This window comes from Ursus americanus, chromosome 17, assembly GCF_024610735.1.
Source record: "Ursus americanus isolate L20-20 chromosome 17, mUrsAme1.1.p, whole genome shotgun sequence".
NCBI lineage: Eukaryota > Metazoa > Chordata > Mammalia > Carnivora > Ursidae > Ursus > Ursus americanus.
This window is the reverse complement of record NC_142143.1, coordinates 7,390,997-7,418,192: the sequence shown is the minus strand read 5'-3', so window position 1 is coordinate 7,418,192 and position 27,196 is coordinate 7,390,997. Positions and strand designations below refer to the sequence as shown.

Below are 27,196 nucleotides of genomic sequence, written 5' to 3'. Positions count from 1 at the left end.
AGAGAGTTCACAGGAATGGATCTCCAAGGATGAAATGGTATTCGGCAGGTGGGTGTTTTTGAGACACGTAGGGCATTTCCTGTTGCCTCTGGAATCGTGCTCTGTGGTCACCTTCCCACTCCACCTTTGTGGTAAGCCAGTCTAGCACTTGAGTGCGTTCTTGGGCCAAGGAGCGGTTCAGTCAGCCCCAGCCTGCAAATCCCAGGTCAGCTTGAGGCAACCAGCACACCAGGCCCACCTCACCCTTAGCATCCAGGGTCTCGGAAGCAAAGGGCACTGGAAGGATAAATAAGAAACTAAATATGCTTATGAGAAAGAGGAATGGGGAGGAAGGACAGGAATAGAAATCAAAAGTGTTGAGCTTTGTGCCACATAATGTTTTTTGTATTCAAAACTTGAAATTATTTTTTAATTAATCGGGGGAAAGAGCATAGTTTGGGGAGGGCTATTAGGGAGGAAGGGAGAGTAATTAGAGGAGAGGCAGAGAGCTGTTGGGAAGAGAGAGGCCAGAGAGGTTCCTGGAGAATTTTTTGCTTCTGTACAAAATAGAGTTTTGGAAGGCAGTGAAGAACTGCCTAGAAATCATCTACATGCGGGGAACCAAATGCTTATTGCATCAAATTTGGAGCGTTAGAGACATGGAGCCAGAGCTGAGGGGAACTTTAGAGGTCGCCGCACAGGAGTTTGGGAACTAAGATTTGGGGAACTGAGAAGAGCCGTGCGGCTTGTGCAAGATCCCACATCAGTATGTGGCAGAATCAAGAGCCTGACACCTTCCCCCCACCCCCACCCCGCCAGCCAAGTCTGATGTCGGTCTTCAGTGGAGCCGGGACACAGAACCTTGGCTTTGACCACACATTCAGGTGGCCTGGGGATCACAGAGGCCAATGTCCTGGTGAGAGGGCCAGAGAGCAAACAGCCAATTGCCACCACGGTCCACAGGACGGGCTAGGAAGCAGGACGTCCCCCAAGACAAGTCTAAGCCAGGTTTGCAGAGCTCCTCCCTTTCAGGGGTGCCTGCTCTGCCTGCCCACCCAGGGCTTGTCTGCTAGGCACCTGCCTCTGTCCCCCTCCCCGGAAGACCAAAGGAATCCCAGGCTGCAGGTTTTCTCACTTCTCTTAGGAGAGCAGGCTTCAGGCTCTGCAGACGGTGCAAAGCCGCACTTACCCACACCACATGCAAACCTGCGTGCCTTGCGGGACGCAAGTGCCTAGCGTATAGGTATCAGCGTCGAAACATGCCCAGCACCCCTCGAGGCTCACCAGCTTGCAGGTGAATGTGTGAGTTCCCTTCCTGTGCTTGTGTGTGCCGACACATAGTATGTCCTTTGTACTGAGCTGCCTGGGGTGCCGGGTCTCAGGTCCCGGCCCACACTGATTTCCACGACCCGCCCTGCCCTCTGCTGCACTGGGCCACCACGGCCCCTCGGCCGAGTGTGCCTGAGTGTGCAGTGCACGCTTGCTGTGGGCGTGGAGCCATCTCACTGTTCTCACCTGGCAGGCCCTGGTTATGGCTCCCAGCCTGGGGAAGAACTTCCCTTTGCAAAGTTAGATAACAGGCCGGGCTCTCTGTCAGAGGATTGGCGCGGTGGCTCCACGTGCTGCGGCTGGCGCACGGCCAGGCCCGCCCTGCCAGGCAGCGGGAAGGGAAGGCCTGGCTGCAGCCGGAGCTGGCGGGTGGCCGAGCCGGGGGTGGACGGGTGGGCCGGCGCCCCTACTGCCCATTGGTTGCCTCGGGCTCCCGCCCCGCCCGCCTCCAGAGCCTGCGGCTCCCGGGCCAGCTCCTGCCTCTCTAGCTGCTTCTGAACTCCCCAAGCAAGCACCTCCTGCCAGGCCGTGTCGAGCTGTGACCGGATTGGAGTGGCCCTGCCATGGACATGCCTGAGGTCCTCAAGTCGCTGCTGGAGCACTCTCTGCCTTGGCCAGAGAAGAGGACAGGTAGGAACGGGGGTGGCCTGCATTGGCTGGCTGCCCATGTGCCGGGGGGGGGGGGGGGCAGTCACAGGTACAGTGGCAGGACAGGCATCTCCAAGCTGCGGAGGGTCCCCGGGAGGGGTCTGCCCCTGGCCCCTTCCTGGGCAGGAGGAGGGCTGGGTGCAGAGCGGGACACAGCGAGGAGCGCCACGGTAACTCCGGGGCTGCTTCCTAGGCCTGCTCGCTTTGGGAAGCTGTGGCCAGCGTGTGGCCACTGACAGGTGCTGTGCTCACGTGGGGCCAGGGCAGGACCAGAGCGCCCTGCTGAGAGAATGCCCTGACCGCTGTTGATCAAGTTCCCTCCCTCTGCGTGTTGGGGTGGCGGCGGGCTGGCAGCCACTGCCGATTGGGGCAGTCTCCTGTGTCTGGAAAAGAGGCTTTCCTCCTTCCTCCATTCGCCGGCTTCAGCTCCCGCTCGCTGGAGGGCTAAACCCCTGGATGGGATGGAAGCTGTTATGTAACAGGACCACAGGCTCGCAGCCCCGGTTCCTAGGAGACACAGGCAAACACGGGGCTGGGGAGCCCGCAGAGGAGGGCGTGGACAGAGGGGCAGAGCCAGCCGCCAGCACCAGGTGTCTCCTGAGTTCCGCCTGTGAAACAAGCCCATGGCTAGATCTGGGGGCCAGCCTGCTCACCGTGCTCCCTCCTGATACATATTTCTCCAAATCTCTCCTGTTCTAAGATGTCAGGGGCTCACGCCCAGGTCCTCAGGGCTTAAAATTCACATGCGCCTGTAAAGGAGCCCGGCTGTCCTTGGCTGCGGCTGCCGGAGTCTGACTTAGGAGCCCCACGTGTCCCCACAGGGGACCTTTCTCGGGCTCTCCCTCATCCTACTGTGCTGGCACCTGATCTATCTCATCACCAGAGCCCAGTTGTCCCCGCAGGACTTCTGAAGGACTCAGCCATTCCCAAACCCTGGGACCTGAGGACAGACACCACAGGCTCTGCCCTCTTTCTCACCCCAAGGGGAGAAGGTGGCTCCCTGAGCTCCGGGCAGGGTCCCTGCGGGCTCTCTCACAGAGCTCTGGGCCCAGGTCCCTCAGACCACAGCCTGTGGTTTGAACACTGGGGCCGTCCAGGCCACCCCCAGAGATGGGCATCCTAGAAGGAGTTCCTATGCCTTCGTAGCCTCAGGCCCCCAGCTGCTAACCAGGAGAAACCCATCTTCTCAGGGAACCCTCAACTCAGCCTGGCAGATAAGCCGCAGCTGACTTTCTTGCCATCTCTGAAGGGCCATGTGGGTGGGTGAAGCTAGAAGTCCTTCCAAAAGCTAGAGATAAAGGGTTCCCTTTTTGGTCCAGGCACCCAAGGAAGGTAGGGTATCTTAGGATGGCCCAGTGCCTGCACAGGGAGCAGCTGGGTGGCCAGCAGCTCTGCAGGGACAGCGCTCAGCGGGGCAGAAAATTTCTCAGGGCAACTCAGGGCGCTGCTCCTTGGACCAGGATAACAGAGCTTTTGAAATGTGGCAGCAGCTGCTGGCCACTGGCTCCCAGCTGGTCCCGGAGACTGCCGGGAAGTCCCCCATTGCTTACTGCGGATGGGCAAAGCTGGGGTCCAGAGCTGAGGGGACTTGCCCAGGTTCTGAGGCAGAGCTTTTCCAAGAGCTGGCGAGTTCTGACTAAAGATCGGTTTGTCTGGTATGGCTGGGTTGGTCCAAGGGTCATGAACCAGAGCTTCATGCCACCTCTTATCATTTCCCCGTGTGGTATCTCGCTGAGGGTCAGAAGCATGAGGTCCCATGGGAATGACAGATGCCAATGGGTAGATAAGATGAGGAGATGAAGGTTGAAGAGCTAAAGGGATTAGTGCACCCCACAAAGACCTCACTCGTGACTGCCCCCAACTTTCCAAAGCTCCCAGACTCTCCACAGCTTTTTATTTTTAAAGATTTTATTTATTTGACAGAGAGACACACACACACACACACACACACACACAGCAAGAGAGGGGACAGAAGCAGGGGGAGTGGGAGAAGGAGAAGCAGGCTTCCCACTGAGCAGGGAGCCCGATGCGGGGCTCAATCCCAGGACCCTGGGATCATGACCCAAGCCAAAGGCAGACGCTTAATGACTGAGCCACCCAGGCACCCCAGCTTTTTTTCTTTTTTTAAGGTTTTATTTTTAAGTAATCTCTACACCCAACGTGGGGCTCCGACTCACAACCCCAAGGTCAAGGGTCGTATGCTCCACCAACTAAGCCAGCCAGGTTTCCCTCTTCATATCTTTTATAAAAATAAATGTATCTACCTGAAAACCAATATCCTTTGGTAAAAAGAATACCACACAGAACTAGAATTTCCAGCAGTCATGTAGCAAGTACTTTATAAGGTCTCTCCCCCTGTGTCCCCCGACCCTGGCCTCTGACCTCAATGGGAGGAAGATGAAAGAAACAGCTAGTTGCCCCAGAAAGCAGGCCTGCCCTCAGGATTGTTCTTCACCCTTCGCTTTGGTGTGAAAGGGGTGGTTTCTGCACAGGGGAATGAAGGCTATTTACAAACTCCCCACTTTCTCCAGTCCAGGGACTGCTTCAGCACACATCTGGGTCACGTGCAGAGCATATCCTGGGTCTGGTGCGAGGGAATTTTAGAAGCAACCCGTGCAGAGTGTGAGAAATCGCAGGTGTGCTCTCCTGAGACCCTGCTCTCCCTGCAGCCTCTCACTCCGTGTTCTAGTTCAGAGATGCTCCCCGAGAGTCAGCCTTGGGGTCCCTCTGCCTCTTGCTGCCCCTGGGCCTCTCCCACCAGCCTGCGCAGACCTCCACTTCCTTCCTGTCCCTAGTCAAGCAGACTTCCTCTAGCAGAGCTGACCAGGCTCGAGCCTCCCTTGGCTTCAGGTCACAATGGTCACCTGGTGGCCCCTCACTCTGGTCACCAGTTTGACTTTCCTGAGGGCAGACAAATCCATGTCTGGCAAAAGAGGGGGTCTGTACCCCGAGTCCTGACTCCGTTTCCCCTCTGCCTCTGGTCTCTGATCCCTAAGGATGATTCTTGTTTTCACTCCTGCTCTTTCCCTGGAGGACCCTCTTCCAAGAGGTGATTCTGTTCCAGGTTGTGCATTCTCTCACTTTCTTCTCCAGCTTCTGGAAAGACCGTGTTTCTCTCAACCACACTGTTAGATCTTTACACCCTATCCTTCCCTCCTCCCATGGGGCCTCAGCTGTGCTCAGAGGCTGGCCCTCCACTTTTCTGCCAGCTTTGGTTGCTTAAGCCTCCTTTGCAGGGAGCTATGTGGCATGAACCCACACCTGGAGGTTGAACAAGGCCCTCACTTGGAGCTGGGCAGGCAGGGTACCCGCCTCAGGGAGCTTCTGACTAGAATCACTTGTGGGCCACCCAGCAGGGTATCCTTGACAGGCCCCCACCCCCCACCCCCAATCTGTACAAAGTACAAAGCAGACCTGCTTCACAGGTGTGTTGCCAGGATTCGATGACTTATCCTATGGGAAAGCTTTTGCAAACTGTGAAGTGCTACACTGCTTTCTCTGTGAGAGACAAAGAGCCGCTGGGCCTGGCATTATGCTCCCTCCACCAACATCACATTTGTAATCAGACCCTCCGTTCCCCTCTTTCTACCCTCCAACCTGCGGAGATTCTCCTTGAAAGAACTGGATGTTGCAAATTTGTGTGCGCGCACACACACACGCACACACACGCACACACATGCACACACACTGCTGTCTCCTTGGAAACGCGTGCTGAGGCTCCTGGGGCATGGTGACATTGTCTGCACCCACCCGTGCCCGCTGTGCTGGCCAGAGCAAGGGCTCGATGAATAATAGGCTGCAATCCAGTGGGACTTGCTAGGGCAGAGGCAGGGGTGCGCAGGAAGGGCCTGGGCATCCTCCCCTTGGAGGACTGAGTTAAGCGGGCGAAGAGCTAGACTCTGCAGCCTGGGCTGTCCCGAGCTTGGCCTCAGGGAAAGTCCGTGTGGTCGCCTCCACTCGCAGCCCGGCGGAACCAGAGAGAAACTAAGAAATCGTGAAGTTTGCTTTCAGGGAGAAGGAAGCAGAGGGGGGGTCTTCAAGGTGACTGGGCATGTTAGCTCCTTTAATCCTACCGCTTGTAAATGGTGAGGACATGCACTCGGAGGGACCAGCTCCCCTCCAGGCCACTGTGCAGACCAGCCTCTCTTCTTGCCTCCCACATTAGGGACTCGGAGCCTTCTTTTCTATTTGTTCCCCACCATCACCCATCTGAGATATGTGATCCATTCATTCCTGTCGAGTGCCAGAAACTGACAGTCATGTCCAGGAGTGCCCCTTGTACAGGGTTTTGCATCTCCACGAGCCTGACCCAAGTCTAGGCTGCCACAGGAATGAATCCTGCTTCTAAGAGCCACCGGTTCTCGAGTGTGAGCTTTCTCGTGTCCATTTGTGAAGTGGCTTTGCAAGGGAGGTATCGTTATCCACTCCACGACGAGGAGACGGGTGCTCAGGAGAGGGAAGGCCCGTACTTCTCAAGGCTTCCAACCCAGCTCTGCCTGCTGCCGGGCTCCTCCTTTCCCACCAGATCCCCCAGGATCTCTTCAGTCATCCAGGCGCTTAGTGAGCATTGCCTACACTTGTGGCTCGGGGGTGAACGACCCAAACATTGCCCCTTTGCCTGTGTTTGCATTCCAGTGGGGAGAGACCGACAGTCAGCAGTGAGGAGGGTCAGGGCCAGCCTCTTTGAGGGGGTGACATTGGAGCAGAGGCCAGGAGAGTGAAGGGGAGAAGCAACACCGAGAACTTCCAGGCTGAGGGAACAGCACCTGCAAAGGCCCTTTCCTGGGTCAGGAAAGACATGTATCTGAGGAATAAAAGGCCACTGTGGCTGCAGAAGGTGAGCAAGGGGGGAGAGAAGGAAGAGGGGAGGTTGGAGAGACCCGTGGAGGGGAGAACCTGCAGGGTCTTGAAGATCCTAAAGGAAAGTGAAGCTGCTCTATCCTGCCTGCAAGTCCTGCCCCCCTCCCCCGACTATTCTTGGGGAAGCAGCAGGCGGGGAGGAATGAGGTGTTCCCAGAACAACCCAAAATGCAATTAGGCTGAGTTAACTTCAACTGAGCACTTGCTAGGTGCCAAGTACTGTTCTCAGCAGCATGCCCGAATTGTTTACTTTTGACATCCAGGCACAGAGAGGTTAAGTAACTTGCTCAAGATCACACAGTTAGGGAAGTTGTCAAAGTAGGAATTAAACCCAGATGGTCTGACTCCAGAGCCCACACCCTACCACTGCACCATCAACGCAGCTTGCACTGGAGAAACTGTGGGTGTCAGGGGCTGTGGAGACGTGGCAGAGGCTGGAGGTGATAGCTTCTCTGGAAATGGCACTCTCGGGGCAGCTCTCCATCTGTAATCTGAACCCTGGGAGTGGACAAGAGGCAAGCCAAACAGGAAACTCATGCTGAAGAGATGGGCAAGAGTTAGTGAAGAGCCTCCACCCACCACTTCTCCCCTAGAACACACGGAGACCAAGGTGCAAACCACAGCCCAGAACTATGCAGCCACAGGTATGCGAGTTGTGGGCCAGGCTTGTGCTGGGGGACTTGCCTCTAAGGATGGCTCACATTTGTTATTCCAGGTTCCACTGTGAACCAACACGAAGTCAGTCAATGTTAATAATGTTCCAAATGTATAGGACTTGGCTCTGAAAGATCTTGTCAACCTTCCTACCAGCCCTGCCAACAAAGCGAGCCAACAAATATTTACTGAGTTACTACCCTGAACCAAGTTTTGTGCTCTCCTTCCCTGGGTACTGGCAAAGCCCACAGATAACTGGGCTTTGTGAGAGCTCAGTGGAAACCTTCTTATTGTCCTGTTCTTACACACCCCATGCTCACTAAAGTCAGAAGATTGGAAGAGGTGCTGTCCTACTGGATACTGACAATGTGGCCAAATGGATCTTTGTGGGGTATCTGGCCAAAGGCTCCCCGGCTAGAGTTGTAGCTCCTCTGAAATTCAAATGTAAATAATAATACTCCAAATCGGCATCATGGCTTAATGTGAGGCACTTGTTCTGCATATGCTCAATTAAGTTGTTTTTTGTTATTTGTTTTGTTAGCAAGTTTTTTTTTTAAGTAGGCTCCACGCCCAGTGTGGAGCTCTATGCAGGGCTTGAACTCATGAACCCCAGATCAGGACCTGAGCTGAGATCAAGTCTGACTGATGCTTAACCAACTGAGCCACCCGGGCACCCCTCAAGTTTTTAATTTGGGTCGGTTAGCAGGTTTCTGAAACATAAAAGAGAATTTCAAGCCAGTCTCGTTCAGGAAGATGGATTTCAGATCCGTGTCTCTGCTGTAGAACCCAGCCTCCCAAAATAATTCTACTCCTGACCCAGCACAGCCTGAATGAAGGGGAAGGGTGGCGGCCCACCCACTCCATGACGCATGCTGTTCGGGTGGGCACTTGAGATTGCTTCTCACGCATTATCCTCATAACCGCTCTGTGAGGTAAGCATATCCACCTCGGTTTCTGAGAGACAAATAGGCTTAGGAGAAGTCACTTGCCCAAGGCCGTGTGGCTAGTCAGCAGCTGAGGGGAGACCCAACCCATGCCTGCCCCCGAGCCCACAAATTCACCACTGTCCCCCAGAACAAACGCTTCCCTCAAAAGTCATTGCGTTGAAACCCTACCACTAAAGAACACTGAGGTAACACCTCATACCTTGAAAGTCTTAACTGTAATGACATGTTCTTCTTAGGGAGTTTTTTTCTTCATAGGGCTCATACACACTATGGAAATCAGCTAGTTCTCACAACATCCATTCCTCCACTGTGTGAAGGGGTGAGGCCCCGCTGTTATTCCCACTTTACTGATTGATAGGAGCCGGGGTAGACAGAGGCTGTTACCCAGAATGTAATGTCAGCCCAGAATGTAATGGCTCTCACCCCGCCTCCAGGGTGGTGCTGTTAAATGCTGCCAGTTCACAACGTAGCTAACCTCCTAGCCTGCAAGCAAGCACGAGAGAGGACATGTTTGTAATGTTCCTGCACTGTTTGTGACACACCATTTACCCTGTGGTTATTCAGGAGAAAAGAAAGGGGAAAAAAAAAAAAAAAACCTTTCTGGGGAGTGTCAGGACACGAAAAGAGAATGGAATCAAAACTGAGTTTTGGGGTTTGTTTTGTTTTTGTTTTTTTGTTTTTAGATTTTATTTATTTATTCAGCAGAGATAGATAGAGACAGCCAGCGAAAGAGGGAACACAAGCAGGGGGAGTGGGAGAGGAAGAAGCAGGCTCACAGCGGAGGAGCCTGATGTGGGGCTTGATCCCAGAACGCCGGGATCACGCCCTGAGCCGAAGGCAGACGCCCAACCGCTGTGCCACCCAGGTGCCCCGGGTTTTCTTTTTTAAGATATTATTTTATTTTATTTTTTGAGAGAGGCAGAGACAAAGCACAAGCAGGTGGAGGGGCAGAGGGAGAGGGAGAAGCAGGCTCCCCGCTGAACAGGGAGCACGAGCGGGGCCCGATCCCAGGACTCCAGGATCATGACCTGAGCCAACGGCAGACACTTAACCGACTGAGCCACCCAGGTGCCCCTCAAAACTGAGTTTTAAAGTCCCAAGCTGCTTGTCTTGCTCCTCGAAAGTGCCGCTTGCCTGTTAGGTTAGTTGCTCCAGGCTGGGTGGTAAATGGAGTTGGCATTACGCCTTTTGGATAACTGTAGCTTACGAAGAAATGTGAATCTTTACTCCTTCTTACTACACCCACCCTTGTTATAAATAAAGTGTTATAACTTTCACCGTTAAATTATCGCAAATCCTCCTCTAATACCTTGAAAATCGTTTGTTTTCCCCTTCAGTAATGTCACATTAGCCAAGAAAATAGACATTCAGCTCCAATGCAGCAAGTCTCTCCATGGCCACGACAGCCATTTTTTAAAAAAGCTTCAAGTCCGTTTCTTTGGGCTACCCTTTGAAATTTGTTTCTGAAAACCTCTAGGTCAGTTTCTCCTAAACATATCTTTTTTTTTTTTTTTAAGATTTTATTTTTAAGTAATCTCTATTTCCAATGTGGCACTCAAACTCACAACCCTGAGATCAAGAGTCCCATGCTCCACTGACCGAGCCAGCCAGGCGCCCCCTAAAGATATCTTTGTTTAGCCACATACATAATTCCCACCAACAAGTCAACAGATTTTCTGTGCACAATTTAGTATTTCTACTGAACAGAGAATTGGCATACACCACAAGCAGTGGATGTGTACCCATGAGTTTTAGTAAAATTATGAAAACTACCATTCGTTGCAGGTTTACAATTGTGCAGTGCATTGGCTTATGGAAACCCCAAAGGTAGACCCTGTCCTACCTCCATTTGATATACCAGGAAAGGAGGCCTGGAGATGTGAAGCCATTGGCTGGAGGTATGAGCCAGAATGCGCCCAAAGTGCAACGCGCGTGGCAGTAAGAACTTGAATTTGGAGTCAGATGCCATCACCCTGTCCCAGCCATCTCCCAGAATCCCTTCGAACCAGGCCTGCTTAGGAGCCCACCTTCTCTTTCCTCCTCAACTCCCAGCAAAATTCTGATTGCATCAGCTGGACAGGTTCCAGCTAGGCGGGTGTTGGTGGTCACGCACCTATCCCATGCACCAAGGCCTGCACTCCGCCATTTCCCAGCCTGAACACTGGAAGCCCAGGCTCTTGGTGAGAAACCAGATAAACAGGCCAAAGCCCCGGCCCCCCCACCCCGGGGAATTTAGACAGGGAGAGTCTAGTACTGTTCGGGTGCAATGCGGAGTGTGATTTGTGCTCTAATGAGGTACAAAGTTCTGGGCGCTGTTTGGGATTAGCTTCCTCTACCGTCTCCAGATTTGTGTACCCTCTCACATCTTACACGTTTACAGGTTTCCTGAGGAATCCCCAGGGAGTATTTGTGTTTTAAGAGAACGTTCTCCCACACAGTGTGTAATCGGTACCCTGTGTAAAGGAATTTTGATTTGTTTCGTTTTTCCCTAGGAAAAGGAAGGGTAAGTCCTAGAGAGGAACAGAATTGCAGAGCTGTTTAGGACTTTACAGATTAGTCCAACCCCTTCATTTTATGGATGAGGAAGCAGGCGCAAGTGAAGCCACTGGACTTTCCCAAGGTCATAAACTAGTAAGTGGGAGGACGGAAGCGTGTACCCGAGCCCTGGCACAGGGCCGGCCCTTTCTCTCCACCCGCGGGCCTCAAGAATGCTCCCTCCACGCTAGTGTTTATCTGGCTGCCACACCCGCACCAGAAACCGGGATCAGCGGGAAACTTGACACCCTCCCCTCCCCCCGCAGCAGCGGCCAAGCTAGCTCGGGCCAACCCAACGGGCCGGGCAGGTCGCCGTCTGCGGCCCTGCCCTCAGCCAACCTCTGGGTCGCGGGGGAGGAGGGGAGCTCGCTGGGTTTTGCGTTCCTGTCCCACGACCCTGAGCAGAGTCCCCAGAACAAAAAGGCCCACCCCTCCCCTCCCGCCGCAGCCCCGCACGTGCTAAGCCTCGTGCACCGCCCCGGGGCCCCGCCCCCGCCCCCCATTGGCTGCACCGCGCCTTCCTCCTCTTCCCCTCCCCCCCGCTACTAGACTCGGCTGCGGCTCCACGTGATCTGCAGGGGGACGGCCGAGCGGCCCGAGCCGGCGATTTGATAGGCTCCTCCGGCCGGCGTGGCCACGCCCAGCCCAGCTTCCCTTCAGTGGCGCGTCCGGGAGGTGGCGAGATTGAGATGAGAGGGAAGGGGGAACGGCTGCGGTGGTCTGGGAAGAGGGCGGGGGTTATGAAGAGGGAGGCGAAGGTGAAACCGCGGGTTGAGGGTAAGGGGCTGCGGCCGAAGAGGGCCCATGACACCGACTCCAGCAGGCGCCAATCAGGTGACCCAGGGGCGGACAGGGCGGGGCCTCCGGCGTTGCTCCTCACCTGGCCCCACACGTGCCGCGCTAAGACCCGGCGGCCTAACCAATCACGGCCCGGAAGGCTGCGCCTGCCCTCCTTACCGGGCGCACCAATCCAAAGCCGCGATCTGGGGAAGCTGGCCTGGCCTCATGAATAATTAATGTGCCAGAGTCTGTCCGCAGGCGGGGTAGGGATGGAGGGAGGTGGGGGTGCCGCTGGGCGCCTGCGCAGTAGCTGCCCGTGTCGGCAGCTGCTGCGGGTCGCACGGCTCCGGCCCATCTCGGGGGGCGGGCGGGGGAGGCGAGGCGCGCGAGCAGAGCGCGGGGCACGATGTCGGACGCGGGCGGCGGAAAGAAGCCGCCTGTGGAGCCGCAGGCGGGGCCGGGACCGGGACCCGGGCGCGCAGCTGGGGAGAGGGGCCTGCCGGGCTCCTTCCCACTGGTCCTGAAGAAGCTGATGGAGAACCCCCCGCGGGAGGCGCGCCTCGGTGAGGGGAGGGGGTCTGCGCGCGCCTGGGGGCGGGGTTCCTGCAGGGGCGGGGCCTTGCGAGGGCGGGGCCGGGGAGGTCGGAGGTCAGGGTGTAGTTGTCCTGCGGAGGGGCCTGGAGGGCGAGGCAAGGGGGTTGGGAAGAGAAGGTAGGGGCGACTGGAGAGAGGCTAGGTCAGATGGGGGTTGGAGGGGACGGGGCTGGAGGCAGAGGGCGGGGTGGGGGTCGCGGTGAGGAGATTCATTCGGGCAGCCTCACTGCGCGCGCGACGTGTAGGGGTTACTGAAGTGGCCAGTGGGGGTCGTAGCTGCCACTTAAAGGACGCTCCAGGGCTCCTTCTCTGGGGATGCCTGCATCAGAATCACTTGGGATGCTAGTTTAAAATGCTGGTTCCTGGGCCCCACCCTTCACCCACCGAATCTGCGGCTACTGGGACAGGAATCTGCATTTGAAGGAGCACCCCACCGCTGTGATTCCAAAGTCCACTAAAGTTTGAGAAGCGCTGATACACGGTGGCGGTTTGTCTTTGTATATGGACTTCCCCGCTCCTGGGAGGAGGACCTCTCTTCATCCCTGCGTGTGCGTATCCCCAGCTACTAGGTACACCCAGGAGATATTTCTGCTGCTGAGGTGGGGGAGGGGTGTCAGGCAAAGGGATGCGAGGCGCCTTCCCAGGGGGAGGTTGGGGCGAGGCAGGTAGAGGGATGAGGGTCAGAATGAGGCCACGGTGGCACTTTCACCCCGTTGTTTGGGGCTGACCCTAGACTTTGGGACCACTGTAGCAGGGCTGGGCTGCTTCTTGTTTCCTAGGCCACAAAGGTCCCTGGAGCCTGTGTGGAAAGCAGGTTTGGCCCTGTTTTTTGGCTTGAGAACATGAGGTTGAGGGCACAGGAGGAGTGCCACCTATTGTGAGGTTTTAGGTGCACTGAGGTATGCTTTCAGTATGAGATCTTTGAATTTCTAAGAACCGTCAGTGTAGTCCAAGGATTTGGGAAAGAATAAGCCTTCTGTGAATTAGCTGTCTTGAGGAATTAATTTTCTTTTTAAAAATGCTATTTCTCTTCTTTTCCTGGATGTGTTCTGAGGTTCCCATCTCTGTGGCTGTCACTGTTGAGTTATAAATAGCTTCAGCACATCAGGTAAGGCCAGGCTCTCCCCTCCTGCTTTGGAACCTTATCTGCACAGACTCTTTTCTTTGTTTTGAAGGCAGTGCTTTGTTCCAGATGTAGGGATGAGACAAGCTGCTGGGACAGGTGTACACATCTCTCAGGTTCTTATTCAAGAGTACCAAGTAGCAACCATCGATAACAACGATTCTGCCTTACATTTGCACAGTGCTTACAAAGCACTTTGACATAGTCTTATTTCGTCTCCTGTAGCAGTCCTATAAGATATTATCCCCACTTCCCAGATGAGGAAAGCTGAGGCTCAGAAGCTGAAGATGCTTCCTCAAGGTCACCTAACTAGGCCTTGCAGCTCTCAGCCTGGTCTGGTGCATTTTACTGTATCACTGGCAACCACCGACCTGACCTGGTCCCTGTGACCTGAGTGATGGGCCTAGTCCTTTATCACTACTTAAAATTAAAACTCTGATTATAATTTATTAAAAAAATTATGAAAACATGATTAAAAATATTCTTGGGGTGCCTGACTGGCTCAGTCACTAGAAAATGCAACTCTTGATCTTGGAATCTTGAGTTCAAGCCCCACATTGGGCGTAGAGCTTACTTAAAAATAAATTTAGAGGTGCCTGGGTGGTGCAGTCGGTTAAGTGTGTGACTCTTGGTTTCAGCTGAGGTCATGATCTCAGGGTCCTGAGATTGAGCCTGGTGTTGGGCTCCACGCTCAGCATGGAGTCTGCTCGAGAGTCTCTCTCCCTCTCCCTCTGCCCCTCCTGCTGGTGCTCTCTTTCTCTCTCTAAAATAAATCATTAAAAATACATACACACATACATACATTTTTAAAAGAAATTAAAACAAAAGAATAAAAAATTTAAAAATATATTTTTTAATTGCTTACACCAGGTAAAACCTGGAACTTATTTTTACTTGTCCTTCAGTATGGCTGTTTTTCTGTCTCTTCCCTTTTCCTGCCTCCTTTGAGCCCCATGATCTCACCCAACATGGGTCACAGTCATTTCTGAACAGAATGTAGAGTCAGGATCTCAGAGGAGGAGAACAGGGAGGCCATCTGGCCCACCCAGCCCACCAAAGCTTGGCTTTCTTACTTCCCATTTGGTTTAAACCAAAGCTTGGTACAGAAGGCAGTTGCAACAATTCAGGTTAGAAGCCGTGACCAAATTCTGTTTGTTAAAACCTCCACCTTTTTAACACACTGGGTGTGTCCATTTTTATTGGACCAACAGGCTGATTTTTGGCTGACTGTGGTCTAGGAGTCCATGCATGACTGGTTTATTTCCAACATAATCATATTTGATTTCTCTTTTTCACTTCAGAATCCAGAGTTCAAAGTTGTCTCCCTCAATTTGAAAGCCCATTATGAACTTGTCATGATTTTATCTCCCACTTCCCTGATTAGCCTCCCTGTCATTTTGATTTCCTTCTAACCTTGTCACATTTCTTTCATCTTTTTTTCTTAATTTGCCCTTTCTTGGATACCTCCGTGCATAGCTTTTGGGCTGAGACAATTAGGTGGGAACCATCCCCACTAACTGATTAATTTTCCTTTGAATGGGAACAAGCTTTTTTTTTTTTTTTTTTTTTTGGAACAAGCTTTTCTTCTTCAGCTCCACCCCTGTCCTTCTTCCCAGAAATCCTGCCTTCAGCCTTCTCTACTTATTCAAGGCTAGAGGTCTCTTGAAATGGTTGCTCTGAAAAGGGTCCTGAAAAGACAGCTCCAAGCCCTCTCTATCCAATAAACCTAAAGGGAGTCAATTTGCAAACCCAGCATTTTTCATTCAGTATGCACATTTTCCCTTGGCTTGCTCCTGTAGTGGTCCTTGAGATGTAGAAGTGAATCAGACAGTTTCTGCCCTCAGTGAGCTTACAGTCATAGAGAATGCCTGCTGTGTGCCAGGAACCCTACAGGACAGTTACAAATGTTATCTCTAAGGGCACCTGGCTGGCTGAGTCGATGGAGCATGCGAATCTTGATCCGAGGGTATAAATTTGAGCCCCACATTGGGTGTAGAGATGACTTAAAAATAAAAATCTTGAAAAAAAAAATGTTATCTCTAGTCTTCACCAAAGAGTTGCTTTATCCTTATTTACGGTGGAGTACACTGAGGCCCGGAGAGGTTAAGTAACATGGCTAAAATCACACATCATAGCAGATGGGGGGCAAAGCTGGGATTCAAGCCCTAGGCTGGATTGCTGTGAAGCTTGGCTGGAGGGAACAGGACAGGAGAACACAAAAGTTCTTGGTCTGAAGACTCCTAAAATATCCTTTCCTAAAATATTACTAAGATATCAGAAACTCCATTTCCTCCCCGAAGCCTCTCTTCTGCAGATGCCAATCCCACAGCCTATTCTGAATTAATCCTGGGACCACATCAGGCCCCAGAACTTGTGGAGAACATTCTGGGAGGCCGAGGCATGGGTGAGGCCGCGCTGCCATCTCTGAAGGAGACCACTGGGCCTGCGTCAAACAACAGGTTATAACTGGAGAGCAGAGTGGGCTCTTGAAATTGATGGGATGGATCAGGGTTCAGATGCAGAGGAGTCAGCCCCGAGAGGCCCACAGCTCACCTCCTGAGATTGAATTACCCTCTTGTGTGGTGGCTCATCACAGATTTTGTGTCTGCAGATAAAGAAAAAGGGAAGGAGAAGCTGGAGGAAGACGAGGCTGCGGCAGCCAGCACCATGGCTGTCTCAGCCTCCCTCATGCCGCCCATCTGGGACAAGACCATCCCTTACGACGGCGAGTCTTTCCACCTGGAGTACATGGACCTGGACGAGTTCCTGCTGGAGAATGGCATCCCCGCCAGCCCCACCCACCTGGCCCAGAACCTGCTGCTGCCTGTGGCCGAGCTAGAAGGGAAGGAGTCAGCCAGCTCTTCCACGGCATCCCCACCATCCTCCTCCACTGCCGTCTTTCAGCCCTCTGAAACCGCGTCCAGCACAGGTGGGTGTCTGGCCACCTGGCCCATCCAGGGAAGCCCAGTTCCCACGGAGGGCTGCTGAGTCCACACACCCAGTGAGGCCTTTCAGAGGAGGTCCTGGTGGGCCTGCCGTGTGGAGAAATCCTCTGCACCCCACCGTTGAGCACAGTCCCTTGAGGCTGGAGATGAAAATAGCAACCACATCAGCGCAGTCGGGCCTTTCTGTGGGTTGGCGTGCTGCAGATGCCTGGGACAGTGGAGTGAGCCCTTCCAGTCTGAGGCTTTACGGACAGAAATCCCATGCTGCTTTTCCTCAGCACTGCTCTTTCCCTCTGCGTGCTCTTTGCCACAGCTTATTGGGCAGCTCAGGCAGTAGTAATAGTAATAATAATAATAATAATACCACCAGCTAGCATTTATTTAGCACTTACTCCATGCCAGGCGCTAACACACAGTCCTCACAAGAACCTTATGACACTGATATTCTAATACCTGTTTTACAGGTGAGGAAACTAGAAGTAACTTGCCCAAGGTCACACAGCTGGTAGGTAGTGGAGGCAGCACTTGAAGCCAGGATGTACCCATGGCCGGGTACTGCTTAGGCACTGGCATGAGGAAGGCATTATGTTGCCAGGACAAGCATCATCTCCGGGACTCTTCCTTTATCCTCTTGTCCTTTTTCTGTTTTTATCGCTTGGGGTGGGTGGGTGGGTTTATTTTCATGCTTGGACATGAACCCTTCAGAGGAGGCATAGCTGCTGTCTCAGGGAGCCCTACAATTTTTTTTTTTTTAAGATTTTATTTATTTATCAGAGAGAGTGAGAGCACAAGCAGGGGGAGCCGCAGGCAGAGGGAGAAGTAGGCTCCCTGCTGAGCAAGGAGCTGGATGCGGGACTCGATCCCAGGACCCTGGGATCATGACCTAAGTCAAAGGCAGACACTTAACCGACTGAGCCACCCAGGCGTCCCCCTTACAAAGTTTTTTGCAGGCTCAGTTACAGGCACACAGGCTGATGGCTCCCAGGAAGGATCCCAGGAGCTGGTATGGAACCCAGGGGACCCCCCCCAACCCAAGGAATTCTCATGCTCTATTTTTATTTATTATTTAACTTTTTATTATGGAAGCACTTTCAGATACAAAAATAAGAGACTACTATATGAACTTTCATGTAACCATCACTCACCTTTCATAATTCTTAACTCATAATCAATCTTGGTTTCCATAACCTCTTCCAGGCTCTCACCTCATTATTTAAAATCAAATCCCAGGGGCTCCTGGTTGGTTCAGTCAGTTAAGCGTCTGCCTTTGGCTCAGGTCATGATCTCTCTCAGTGTCCTGGGATCGAGCCCTGAGTCGGGCTCCCTGCTCAGTGCGGAGCCTACTTCTTTCTCCCTCTCCCTCTGTCCCTCCCCCCCGCCGCTTGTGTTCTCTCACTGTCTCTCAAATAAATAAATTCTTTAAAAAAGAAATAAATTCCTAGATACTATATTATTTCATCTGTACATATTTCAATATGTATGTAAAATGTAAAGGTTCTTCTAAGAAGCATAACAAAAATACCAGTTTTACATAAGAAATTGACAATATCTATCAGTATTCAAATTTCCAAAAAGTTGTCTCAGAAATGTTACTGTTTAGAGGGGTGTCTGGGTGCCTCAGTTGGTTAAGTGTCTGACTCTTTTTTTTTTTTAAGATTTTATTTATTTTTATTTTTTTTTATTTTTTTTAAAGATTTTATTTATTTATTTGACAGAGATAGAGACAGCCAGCGAGAGAGGGAACACAAGTAGGGGGAGTGGGAGAGGAAGAAGCAGGCTCACAGTGGAGGAGCCTGATGCGGGGCTCGATCCCAGAACGCCGGGATCACGCCCTGAGCCGAAGGCAGACGCTTAACCGCTGTGCCACCCAGGCGCCCCAATATTTATTTATTTATTTATTTGACAGAGAGAGTGAGAGAGCGTGCGCACAAGCAGGATGAGCACCTGCAGAGGGAGAGGAGGAAGCAGGCTCCCCACTGAGCAGGGAGCCTGATGCGGGGCTCAATCCCAGAACCCTGAGATCATGACCTGAGCCATAGGCAGATGCTTCACCGACTGAGCCACCCAGGCGCCCCAAGTGTCTCACTCTTGATTTTGGCTCAGGTCACAATCTCAGGGTCATGAGATCAAGCCCCATATTGGGCCCTGTGCTCACTGGGGAGTCTGCTTGAGATTCTCTCTCTGCCCACCTCCGTAAGCACACACACATACTCTCTCTCAAATAAATAAATAAATAAATCTTTGGAAAAAAATGTTACTGTTTTACAGTTTGTTTGAATCAGGATCCAACCAAGACGCACAGATTTCACTTAGTTATTTCTCTTAAATCCCTTGTAATCTGTAGGATCCCCTCTCCTTTTTTTCTTTGCAATTTATTTGTTGAAGAAGCTGATCATTGATCCTGTAGGGTTTCACACATGCTAGATTTTTCTTTTTTATAAACTTTTTTTTTTTAAAGACTTTATTATGTGACAGAGAGACAGCCAGCGAGAGAGGGAACACAGCAGGGGGAGTGGGAGAGGAAGAAGCAGGCTCATAGCAGAGGAGCCTGATGTGGGACTCGATCCCGGAACGCCGGGATCACGCCCTGAGCCGAAGGCAGACGCTCAACGACTGCGCCACGCAGGCGCCCCCACACATGCTAGATTTTTCTGACCATACCCCTGTAGTGCCATTTAACACGTTCCTCTGCCCCTTGTTTTTCTCATGTAAACTGATTAGATCTGGAGGCTTCAGCTGATTCCAGCTGAATTCTTGTTTGAAGGCAGCTCATTTCTGCGCTCATCGGGTTGTCCCAGAAGGCTGGGTCTGTGTGGGGGGTAGGGGGCAGAGCTGGAAATGAGTCCTCGTTTTATACCTTAGGCAATCTAGGTGGCATTTGTCTTTGATTTGTTGTTGTTATAAGATTTATTTATTTATTTTAGATAGCACAGGGGGTGGGCGGAGGGAAAGGGAAAGAGAGAATATCAAGCAGACTCTGAGCTGAGCATGGAGCCAGACATGGGGCTCAATTCCACGACCCTGAGATCATGACCTGAGCCAAAACCAGGAGTGGGAAGTTCAGCCAAAAGAGTCACCCAGGCGCCCTCATTTTGTTTTCTAAGTAAGCCTTCTTAATGAAGTATGGCATACAGGAATGCCCATTTCACAGCTCGATGAATCTTCACAAAGTGAACCCACCCATGTAACTACCACACAAATCAGGATATAGAACACTGTTGGTATCCCAGAAATACCTTGTGACCCCAGTTCAGTCATTACTACCCAGAGGTAATGACTGTCCTTATTTCCATCACCAAAGATACATGGAATTGTATATTAATTCTATGTATGTATATTATATATTCTTGTTTTTGCCTATTATAAGTTAACTATGTTTATAGTCTGACATTTGTAGGTGCCTATAGCTAACATTATAATACACATATAAATTATATGGGCATCAGAATCTCTTTACACTAACAAAATATATTTACAAAACATACTTACGAAATATTCCTGTGGCAGAAGCAAACCACAATACAGGTAAAGTAAGTTTTATATTGAAGAATTGTATACATGGTAGAAATGAAAGGAGAATTCCCTCTCTTAATTGTTCAGTTCCTTCTGTTAAAAGACGTAAGTCATATGTATGCTCTGTCTAGCTGTTTTTCCTCAAATTTGTGAGGAAAATTTATATCATACCTCTAGCAGTTTGTTCATTCTCTTTGCTTGAACGATTCCATCGTACGATCATACCACGTTTATCCATTCTACGGTGGATGGCACTTCTAGTTTTAAGTTCTGCACAGCGCTGCTGTGGTCATTTATGTGCGTGTCTTTTGGCGACTACATCTGTGCATTTCTGTGGGGCTGGGTCATCAGACACGGATGCGTTCAGCCTTTGTAGGTTCCACCACACAGTGTACGAAGTGGCTGCAGCCCTGGCTGCCCATCCCAGCAGCGTGTGGGAGTCCTAGTTGTCAGGCTTTGGCACCCTGGCTGTGTGTCTTGCGGGTGTAGGGTTTGGCAGCTGCGGTGCTCCCACAGTTACCACATTGGTCCCTGGTCATTCACTCTCCTGATGTTCAGCCCTTTTTGTAATTAACCCCCTCTAATAGGGTCCACTGAGTTTATGCTCACAATGCGGTGAAAACCTGTCATGTCACCCCTCTGTTCAGAACTCTCCAGGGGCTGCTTCCGTCTCAGGGTAGAAGTCAAAGGCACTGGAACTATTGACATTTGGACCAGATAATTTTTTTGTTGGGGTGGGGGGAGGGGCTGTCTGTGCATCACAGGATGTTTAGTAGCATTCTTGGCTTCTACCCACGAGGTGCCAGCAGAACCCCCCTTCCTTGTGGGGTCACATGTCTCCTGCAGGACAGAATCATCCCCTGTTGAAAACCACTGCTTTCTGGGGATTCAGAGCTCTATGTTTTGTGTTCTGGACCTGTCCTCTTACTCTTTCCTCCCATCCTTTCACGCGAGCTCCGTTGGCTGCCTCCCTGTTTCTTGAACGCCACAGTCTGCCTGTGCACATCCTGGTGCACTTGATGTTCGCTCTCTCTGAAATGTTCTCCTCCCAAATAGCCACATGGCACCCAACACTCCTATAGATATTTTTAATTTATCTTGTGTAATGTCAGCCTTCCCCCGCTAGAATAACATTCCACGAAGGCAAGGATTTTTACTTGTTTTGTGCACTGCTCTGTCTTTGCAAGGACAGTCCCTGGAATGTGGTTGATATTTAACAAATATCTGCTGACTGAAATTTTGTGTACTCCTATCAACAGCACTGAATGAGCAGGCCAAAGGTATGTTTTGTTTTGTTTTTTGTATAACTTATCTCTGGGCGTGCATAACCTTTGAATTCTGAAAGTGCCTTTAACCAAATGTCCACTACAAAGTGGCAGCCGGAAAGGGTGGCAAAGAACAAGGATTCAGTCAGCCAGACCCAGACTCAAATTGTAGTTCAGTCACTTCCCATCTGTGTGACCCTGGGACAACCAGGTTGTGTCTCTGAGCCTCAGTTTCTTCATCTGTAAAATAAGGTTAACACCTCTTTGCCTTTTGGAGTTGTCCTAAGACTGAATGAGCACCTCAACTGATACGTCTCGAGGGATTCAAAAATGGAAGCCATTTCGCTGTTCAGTCTGTGTCCCTAGCCCATAATAGTTCACAGAGAAATTCAGCTGTTTCTTATTATTTGAGAACTTGAAACCACAGGAAGTTAAGGGGGTATAATGATTTAATGTTTTGCTTAACATTTCTGGGGGGGGAAATAATCGGAAAATCCTGTCTTATTCGAGGGCCTCTGTTTCCTTTTGAGCATTTTGTTCCTACAGGAAAGAATTGTTTCCGTCTTTGTGTTCTTGAGCGGAATCGCTTACGCCAGCTTGGGGGCCAATGCTGTTGCTGTGTTTCTTCCCTCCAAGTGGCAGTGGCTGGTGCATCCTTGAGATTCAGGCAGCTGTCTGGGTGTGGGATGTGAGTCTTTGCTGTCCCGTGGGCCGCTTCAGGACCACCTGCCTCTGTGTCTTTCAGAATCCTCCCTGGAAAAGGAGAGGGAGACACCCAGCCCCATTGACCCCAACTGCGTGGAGGTGGATGTGAACTTCAACCCCGACCCTGCTGACCTGGTCCTCTCCAGTGTCCCCGGCGGGGAGCTCTTCAACCCTCGGAAGCACAAGTTTGCAGAGGAGGACCTGAAGCCCCAGCCCATGATCAAAAAGGCCAAGAAGGTCTTTGTCCCCGATGAGCAGAAGGTAACCTGATATCTCTTAAAAATGAAGGTTCAAGAGCCGAGAGGCTGTGCTTCCTCCTGTTTGGTTTTATGTGGAGGACCCTCTCTCCTTGTGGACACCATTTAGAAAGGCATGAGTTCAGAACACAGAGCCCTATCCTGCAGCAGTTGGTAGAAAGAAAGGGAGTCAGGTAACATTTGGCCCCAGTGTGACTCCCTGCAGCTTTTGTCTTTTCTTCCTGGCCGCCACCGTGGTGATGTTCCCGCTTCCTGGCTCTGGCCCAGCCTTCGGGCAAGAGCTCAGTAGACCACAGGAACTGGGGTTGAACAAGCCCTTGCTTTGAAGGACAAAAGATAGTTGTATGTTGCCATCCCCAGGGAGGAGCAAGCAGCTTTCAAGCTGATGCTTTTGTAGGAACTTGGAGAGTGGGAGGGAGAGGAGGATTTTGTAGTCTTTCCATCCTTTCTTAGGAAAAACTCAAAGGAACCTATTTCACCCAAGCTTTGGCATCAGGCAGACCTGGGTTCAAACTCCACTTTGCCACCTAGAGCTCGCCGGGCCTCAGATGCCTCATCTGTAGAGTGGGAATAACCATACCCACCTCAGGAGGCTTCTGAGGCTTCAGTAACAGTGACGGTGGAGACGGTCAACGTCTGTATGGTCCTTACCCTACACCGGGCACTGGTATAGGCCCCTTGTACCTGGTAGCTTGTTCAGTCCCCAGACAGCTCTGTGCCGGAGTCACTGTTACTATCCCGCGTCGTAAAGATGAGGGACAGGAGACGGTGAGAGGCTAAGGGGCTCACACAGTTCTACACGTGAGTAAGTGGCAGAGCCAAGATTTAAACTCCGGGAACTGGACACAGGGTGCAGGCCTTTAGCCACAACCAAAATGCCACAGTGAGGCACGGGCATGGACAGTGGTTTATCTTGAAGTAGCCTGGAGCCAGCGACCAGCGAATCCCCTTCCCTCTGCTGCACATCGCACCCAAGGACTTTGTGTCTTATTCCACCTTCCTGGGGAAAGGTTGGGGCCCCTCGGTGTCCTTGGCACATGCAGCTCCTTCCCTGGGGTCCAAGCTTTTGGCTGGCTGCACCAGATGAGTTTCAAGAGGAATCTGGGGTGTGGGGTGCTGGCAGGAGGGGAAAGGTTGGGTTTCCTCATAGGGAAAGAGGAGAGACCCACAGAGGACCCTTCCCCACAGGACGAAAAGTACTGGACGAGACGCAAGAAGAACAACGTAGCGGCCAAACGGTCCCGGGATGCCCGGCGCCTGAAGGAGAACCAGATCACCATCCGGGCGGCCTTCCTGGAGAAGGAGAACACGGCGCTGCGGACGGAGGTGGCTGAGCTGCGCAAGGAGGTGGGCAAGTGCAAGACCATCGTGTCCAAGTATGAGACCAAGTACGGGCCCTTGTAACCCGTGCCCCCGCTCGGGCAGCGCTGCCTGCACCTCAGACCTCTGCCTGGGGGCTCCCTGAAACCCCACACACGCGTGGAGACTTATGACTCGTCATGGTCGAATGGTAGCACACCTGCTCCAGGAGCGTTCACGTTCAAGCTTCATTATCACATGGCCAGCGCATGTGGCGACTTCTCTGGGGGGCCGGCCTCCTCATCAGTGGGGGTGCGAGAGAATCTACGTAGATGGGTGAATCAGCCTTAGTTTCTATTCTTGGATGTCCCACTTGAATCGGAAGGGGACCTCTGGGGTACAGATCTCCTTTCACAGGGGGCTCAGGCTTCCCTGACTCTCCCTTGGTCTCCGGCCTGGGCCATTGAGCCTGTCTCCACAGAATGAGTCGTGATCCTTGTCGCCCGACGTCTTCTCAGGTAGCGGGGCGCATTTCCAGGTGGGGCGTGTCTGTCACCCACCTCGTCCTCCCCAGAAAGTCTTTGAGAGACACATATCTGTTCCCATCTCCCTCAGAGGTAGACAAAGCAGCTCCTCCGGAGTGGCTCGCCGGGGCCCAGGCCACAGGAGCAGGGTCTCTGCACGGCCTGGGATGGGGTGTGGGTCTGGGGCCTGCAGCAGAAGTGCACCCAGCTGTTCTTAGCTCCCACACCCCTTTTCTCCTGTGGCTCTGAGGCCTGGAAGCCAGGGAGGAGGTCCTGGTGAAGGGCTCTCCCCATGTTTCATCTGCTTTGGGGGAGGGACTCCCAGGGCGGCTGGTCTCCGAGTTTTGACCACAGTGCAGAGGGAGGCCTTTTCATCTCCTCTTCTCTAGTGCACTCGTGGAGGCCACCTGAAACTTCTTTGTCCCACCACACTGGGCCTTGGAGCCTACTGTTTCTTTTCACCCAGTGACCATGCTCAGATCTTGGATTTAAAAGGAACCCCCCCCCCCCAGCCTAGGAAGCTTAACTTCCTGGAGGCAGGATGCCCCTTCGCATGGTGTTTAGAAAACCGGCCTCCACGGCCCCATACACTGTGGGCGGAGAGCTGGGGCATGTTTCCCAAGAAGTTCCCCTTTTTTCTTGCTCTGCTCTCCAGTGTGGGCCAGGCCAGAGTCCACTTTCCCTAAAAACAGAAGAGGGCTTCCCAGTTCTTGATTCAGGATCCCTCCCACGTGTGAGCTGCCCAGAGTGTCAGCCCGCAGGACCCGGTAAGGGGTTGCAGGGGTCACAGCTCAGCTCTTGGGCCATTCCTTCGGGCTAGGGGCCCCTCAGTCTGCGTCCCAGGAGACACCGGCCGCCTACACAAGCCTGGCTGTCGTGTGGAGGGGAGAGGTCCTTGCAGCTGTGGCTCCACTGCCTCACAGCTGCTCCTTTCTCTTGTGTCGATGGACTCAGTCGTCCTTTTGCTGTACCTAGAAGATTCGTTGTGGAAAGCCGTGGAACCCTCTGCTCACTGTGGTCCGCTGGGGCACCTGGAGATGGGTGTATTTATTTGCTCAGGGCAGGTAGCCTGTGGTAAAAAGGGGTCAGAGGCGACAGGCACACTTTGTCGTGCTTACCACTGGCTTTATTTAAAGTGGTGGCTCCGAGTCCCAGGCCCTGACCCTGAAAGACTTTTCACAGCAGATGTTAAGACCGGGGGAAACCATGCACTGGCCATGGACCACACCCCAGGGGAATGCCACGGCCCTCCAGGGACCTGCACACCTGCCCTTCCAGGGTACTTGACAAGGGTCCCTGAGGCCAAGGGAGGCCACCCCCTCCCTCCTGATTTTGACTTTGTGGTTCTCTAAAAACCGTGTTCACTCTCACTCTATTGTAACCACAACAGGGCCGTTGCATCCGGCATGTTAGTGTCCTGCCCTGGGCAGCTCGCCCTCCCGGGCGCTCTCTCTCTGGTCTGGCTACCCACCAAGAGGGCAGTTCTCATTTTGTAATTGGTAGAAGAGCCTCCAACTTCAGCGCTCTTCATTTTCTTTGGCCAGAAAGTATACGGTTTGTGTTGTGTTTTGTTTTGTTTTAAGGATGGACATTTAATCTCTGGTTGGTGTCCATGTCCCCCGCCCCCACACCCAGTGGGTGGAATGATGGCCTGCTGTCTCCTCTCTGTCTCACCTTCTGCCTGCTTGGTGCCCTCCTTTTCCTCCCCGCCAGGCAGTGAGTGTCTGGTTCCTTCCCAAAGTGCTTACTTGGAAAGAGTGTGGCTGCTGGCCCCTTTCAGAAGAGCTCCTTTGAGTCAGAAGTCTGGCAGGGACAGGAAGGAAGGGTCCACGGAGGTTGACATGTTGGGGAAGAGGAGCGCTCAGATAAAGCGTGTCTCCTTCCCAGGCCTAAGAAATGGGTGCTTGGAGCAGGAGAGGGCTGCTGCCTGCTCAGTATCCATCAGGAATTGGGAGTCTCCTTGACTCCCTCCTTGGGGCTGACAGCCAAAGAGCACAGCTCTGGTGCTCAGATCTTTGACATCTTCTAAGGAGCACTGGAGGCTGGGAAGCCAGCAGAAATGGCTGCCGTTGTCGGTTTCTGATTGTTTGGGAAGCACATGCCTTCTGAAGCTCCCTGTCTTCAGCTTCGTGGCAGCCTCGTTGCAACCTCAGAACAGACAAATCATGAATGAGCTAGAATGTTGAGAGAATATACATATAATAAATGTATATCTAGATATAGACATATATATATATATATATTTAGAGAGAGCTTTCATGATGGCTAGCACCTTGTGGAGGACCTGGGTAACTCTTACCCTTGGCCAAAGGAAGGGGTTTGCCTGTCCGGGTCCTGAGGTTGGGGACGGCACTGGGCAGTGACCCTTGACTCTGGGTAAGCACCGCCCTGCTGAGGGGGGCTGCTGGGGCCCTGGGCAGGCAGCTCATACAGTCCTCCAGGCTGAGGTGGGGTGGCAGGCCTGGGAACCTTTGTGATGGGCAGAGGAGGGCCCCTTTGTGATGGGCAGCTCTCCATCCATGGCCCTGGGAGCTCTGCTCCCTGTAACACAAAGGGCCAGGAACCCCTGGTTTCGTGGCAAAGCCCCACCCCAGAGCTCCTTTAACATCTGTTAATTAAGTGCAATAAATTTTTCTAGAAAATGGCAAAGATGACTTCCAGGTGGATATTGCTATCTTACGGTGTTGGGGATGCCAGAACACCACTTGGTTTTATTTTTCTAAGTGCATGTGATAAGAGTGTGTGGGGCTCTGCGTCCCCCCTGGGAGCCGGCATTCCAGCGGGCCCCTCTCCCCTTTACCCTTGTTGGGCGAAGGAGGCAAGGAGAAAACCCCTTCTTCGCAGCCGGAGAGGGCAGAAGCAGACTGTAGCCCATTGGCCTTATGTGCGTGTGTGCGTGCGAATGTGTCGCTGCTGGTGGGCTGGAGTGATGTGGCAGGGAGGGAAGCTGGGAATGTGTCCTTTTCAAAACAAAATTAAATATTTTGAGATGAGAATTGTGGGACTGTCTTTTCTGTCCTCCTCCCCTCTTCCCATGTTTCCTCTGTGTGTGTCCCAGGCACCCCTGCATCACCAGCTGGGTTGTCTGGGCCACTCTGTGCCTTGGTTTCCTCATCCGTCCAATGGGAGTAATTCTGCGTGCTTACTTTACAGTGTATTGAGGAAGGACAAATATCATATCCAAAGCAGCTGGAACAAGAAAAAGTGAGGTACAAATGCTAGAAAGACGGGGAACTTCT

General features: G+C 52.3%; 1 protein-coding gene across 4 annotated transcripts; it reads left to right on the top strand.

Annotated features, from left to right (window-relative positions):
• Positions 1–1,704: 1,704 nt before the first annotated feature.
• On the top strand, positions 1,705–26,953 carry TEF (TEF transcription factor, PAR bZIP family member). 4 transcript variants are annotated; one of them, XM_045779575.2, is made up of 4 exons: positions 1,705–1,938; positions 16,061–16,378; positions 21,918–22,138; positions 23,323–26,953. In XM_045779575.2, the coding sequence occupies exons 1-4, from the start codon at positions 1,872–1,874 to the stop codon at positions 23,536–23,538; spliced, it is 822 nt and encodes a 273-aa protein (XP_045635531.1). In that variant the 5' UTR covers positions 1,705–1,871; the 3' UTR covers positions 23,539–26,953. The 4 variants fall into 4 exon arrangements, with proteins under 4 accessions (XP_045635531.1, XP_087724797.1, XP_087724798.1 ...); XM_087868671.1 differs by lacking the exon at positions 1,705–1,938 and adding an exon at positions 11,633–11,786; XM_087868672.1 differs by lacking the exon at positions 1,705–1,938 and adding an exon at positions 11,638–11,729.
• Positions 26,954–27,196: the final 243 nt, after the last annotated feature.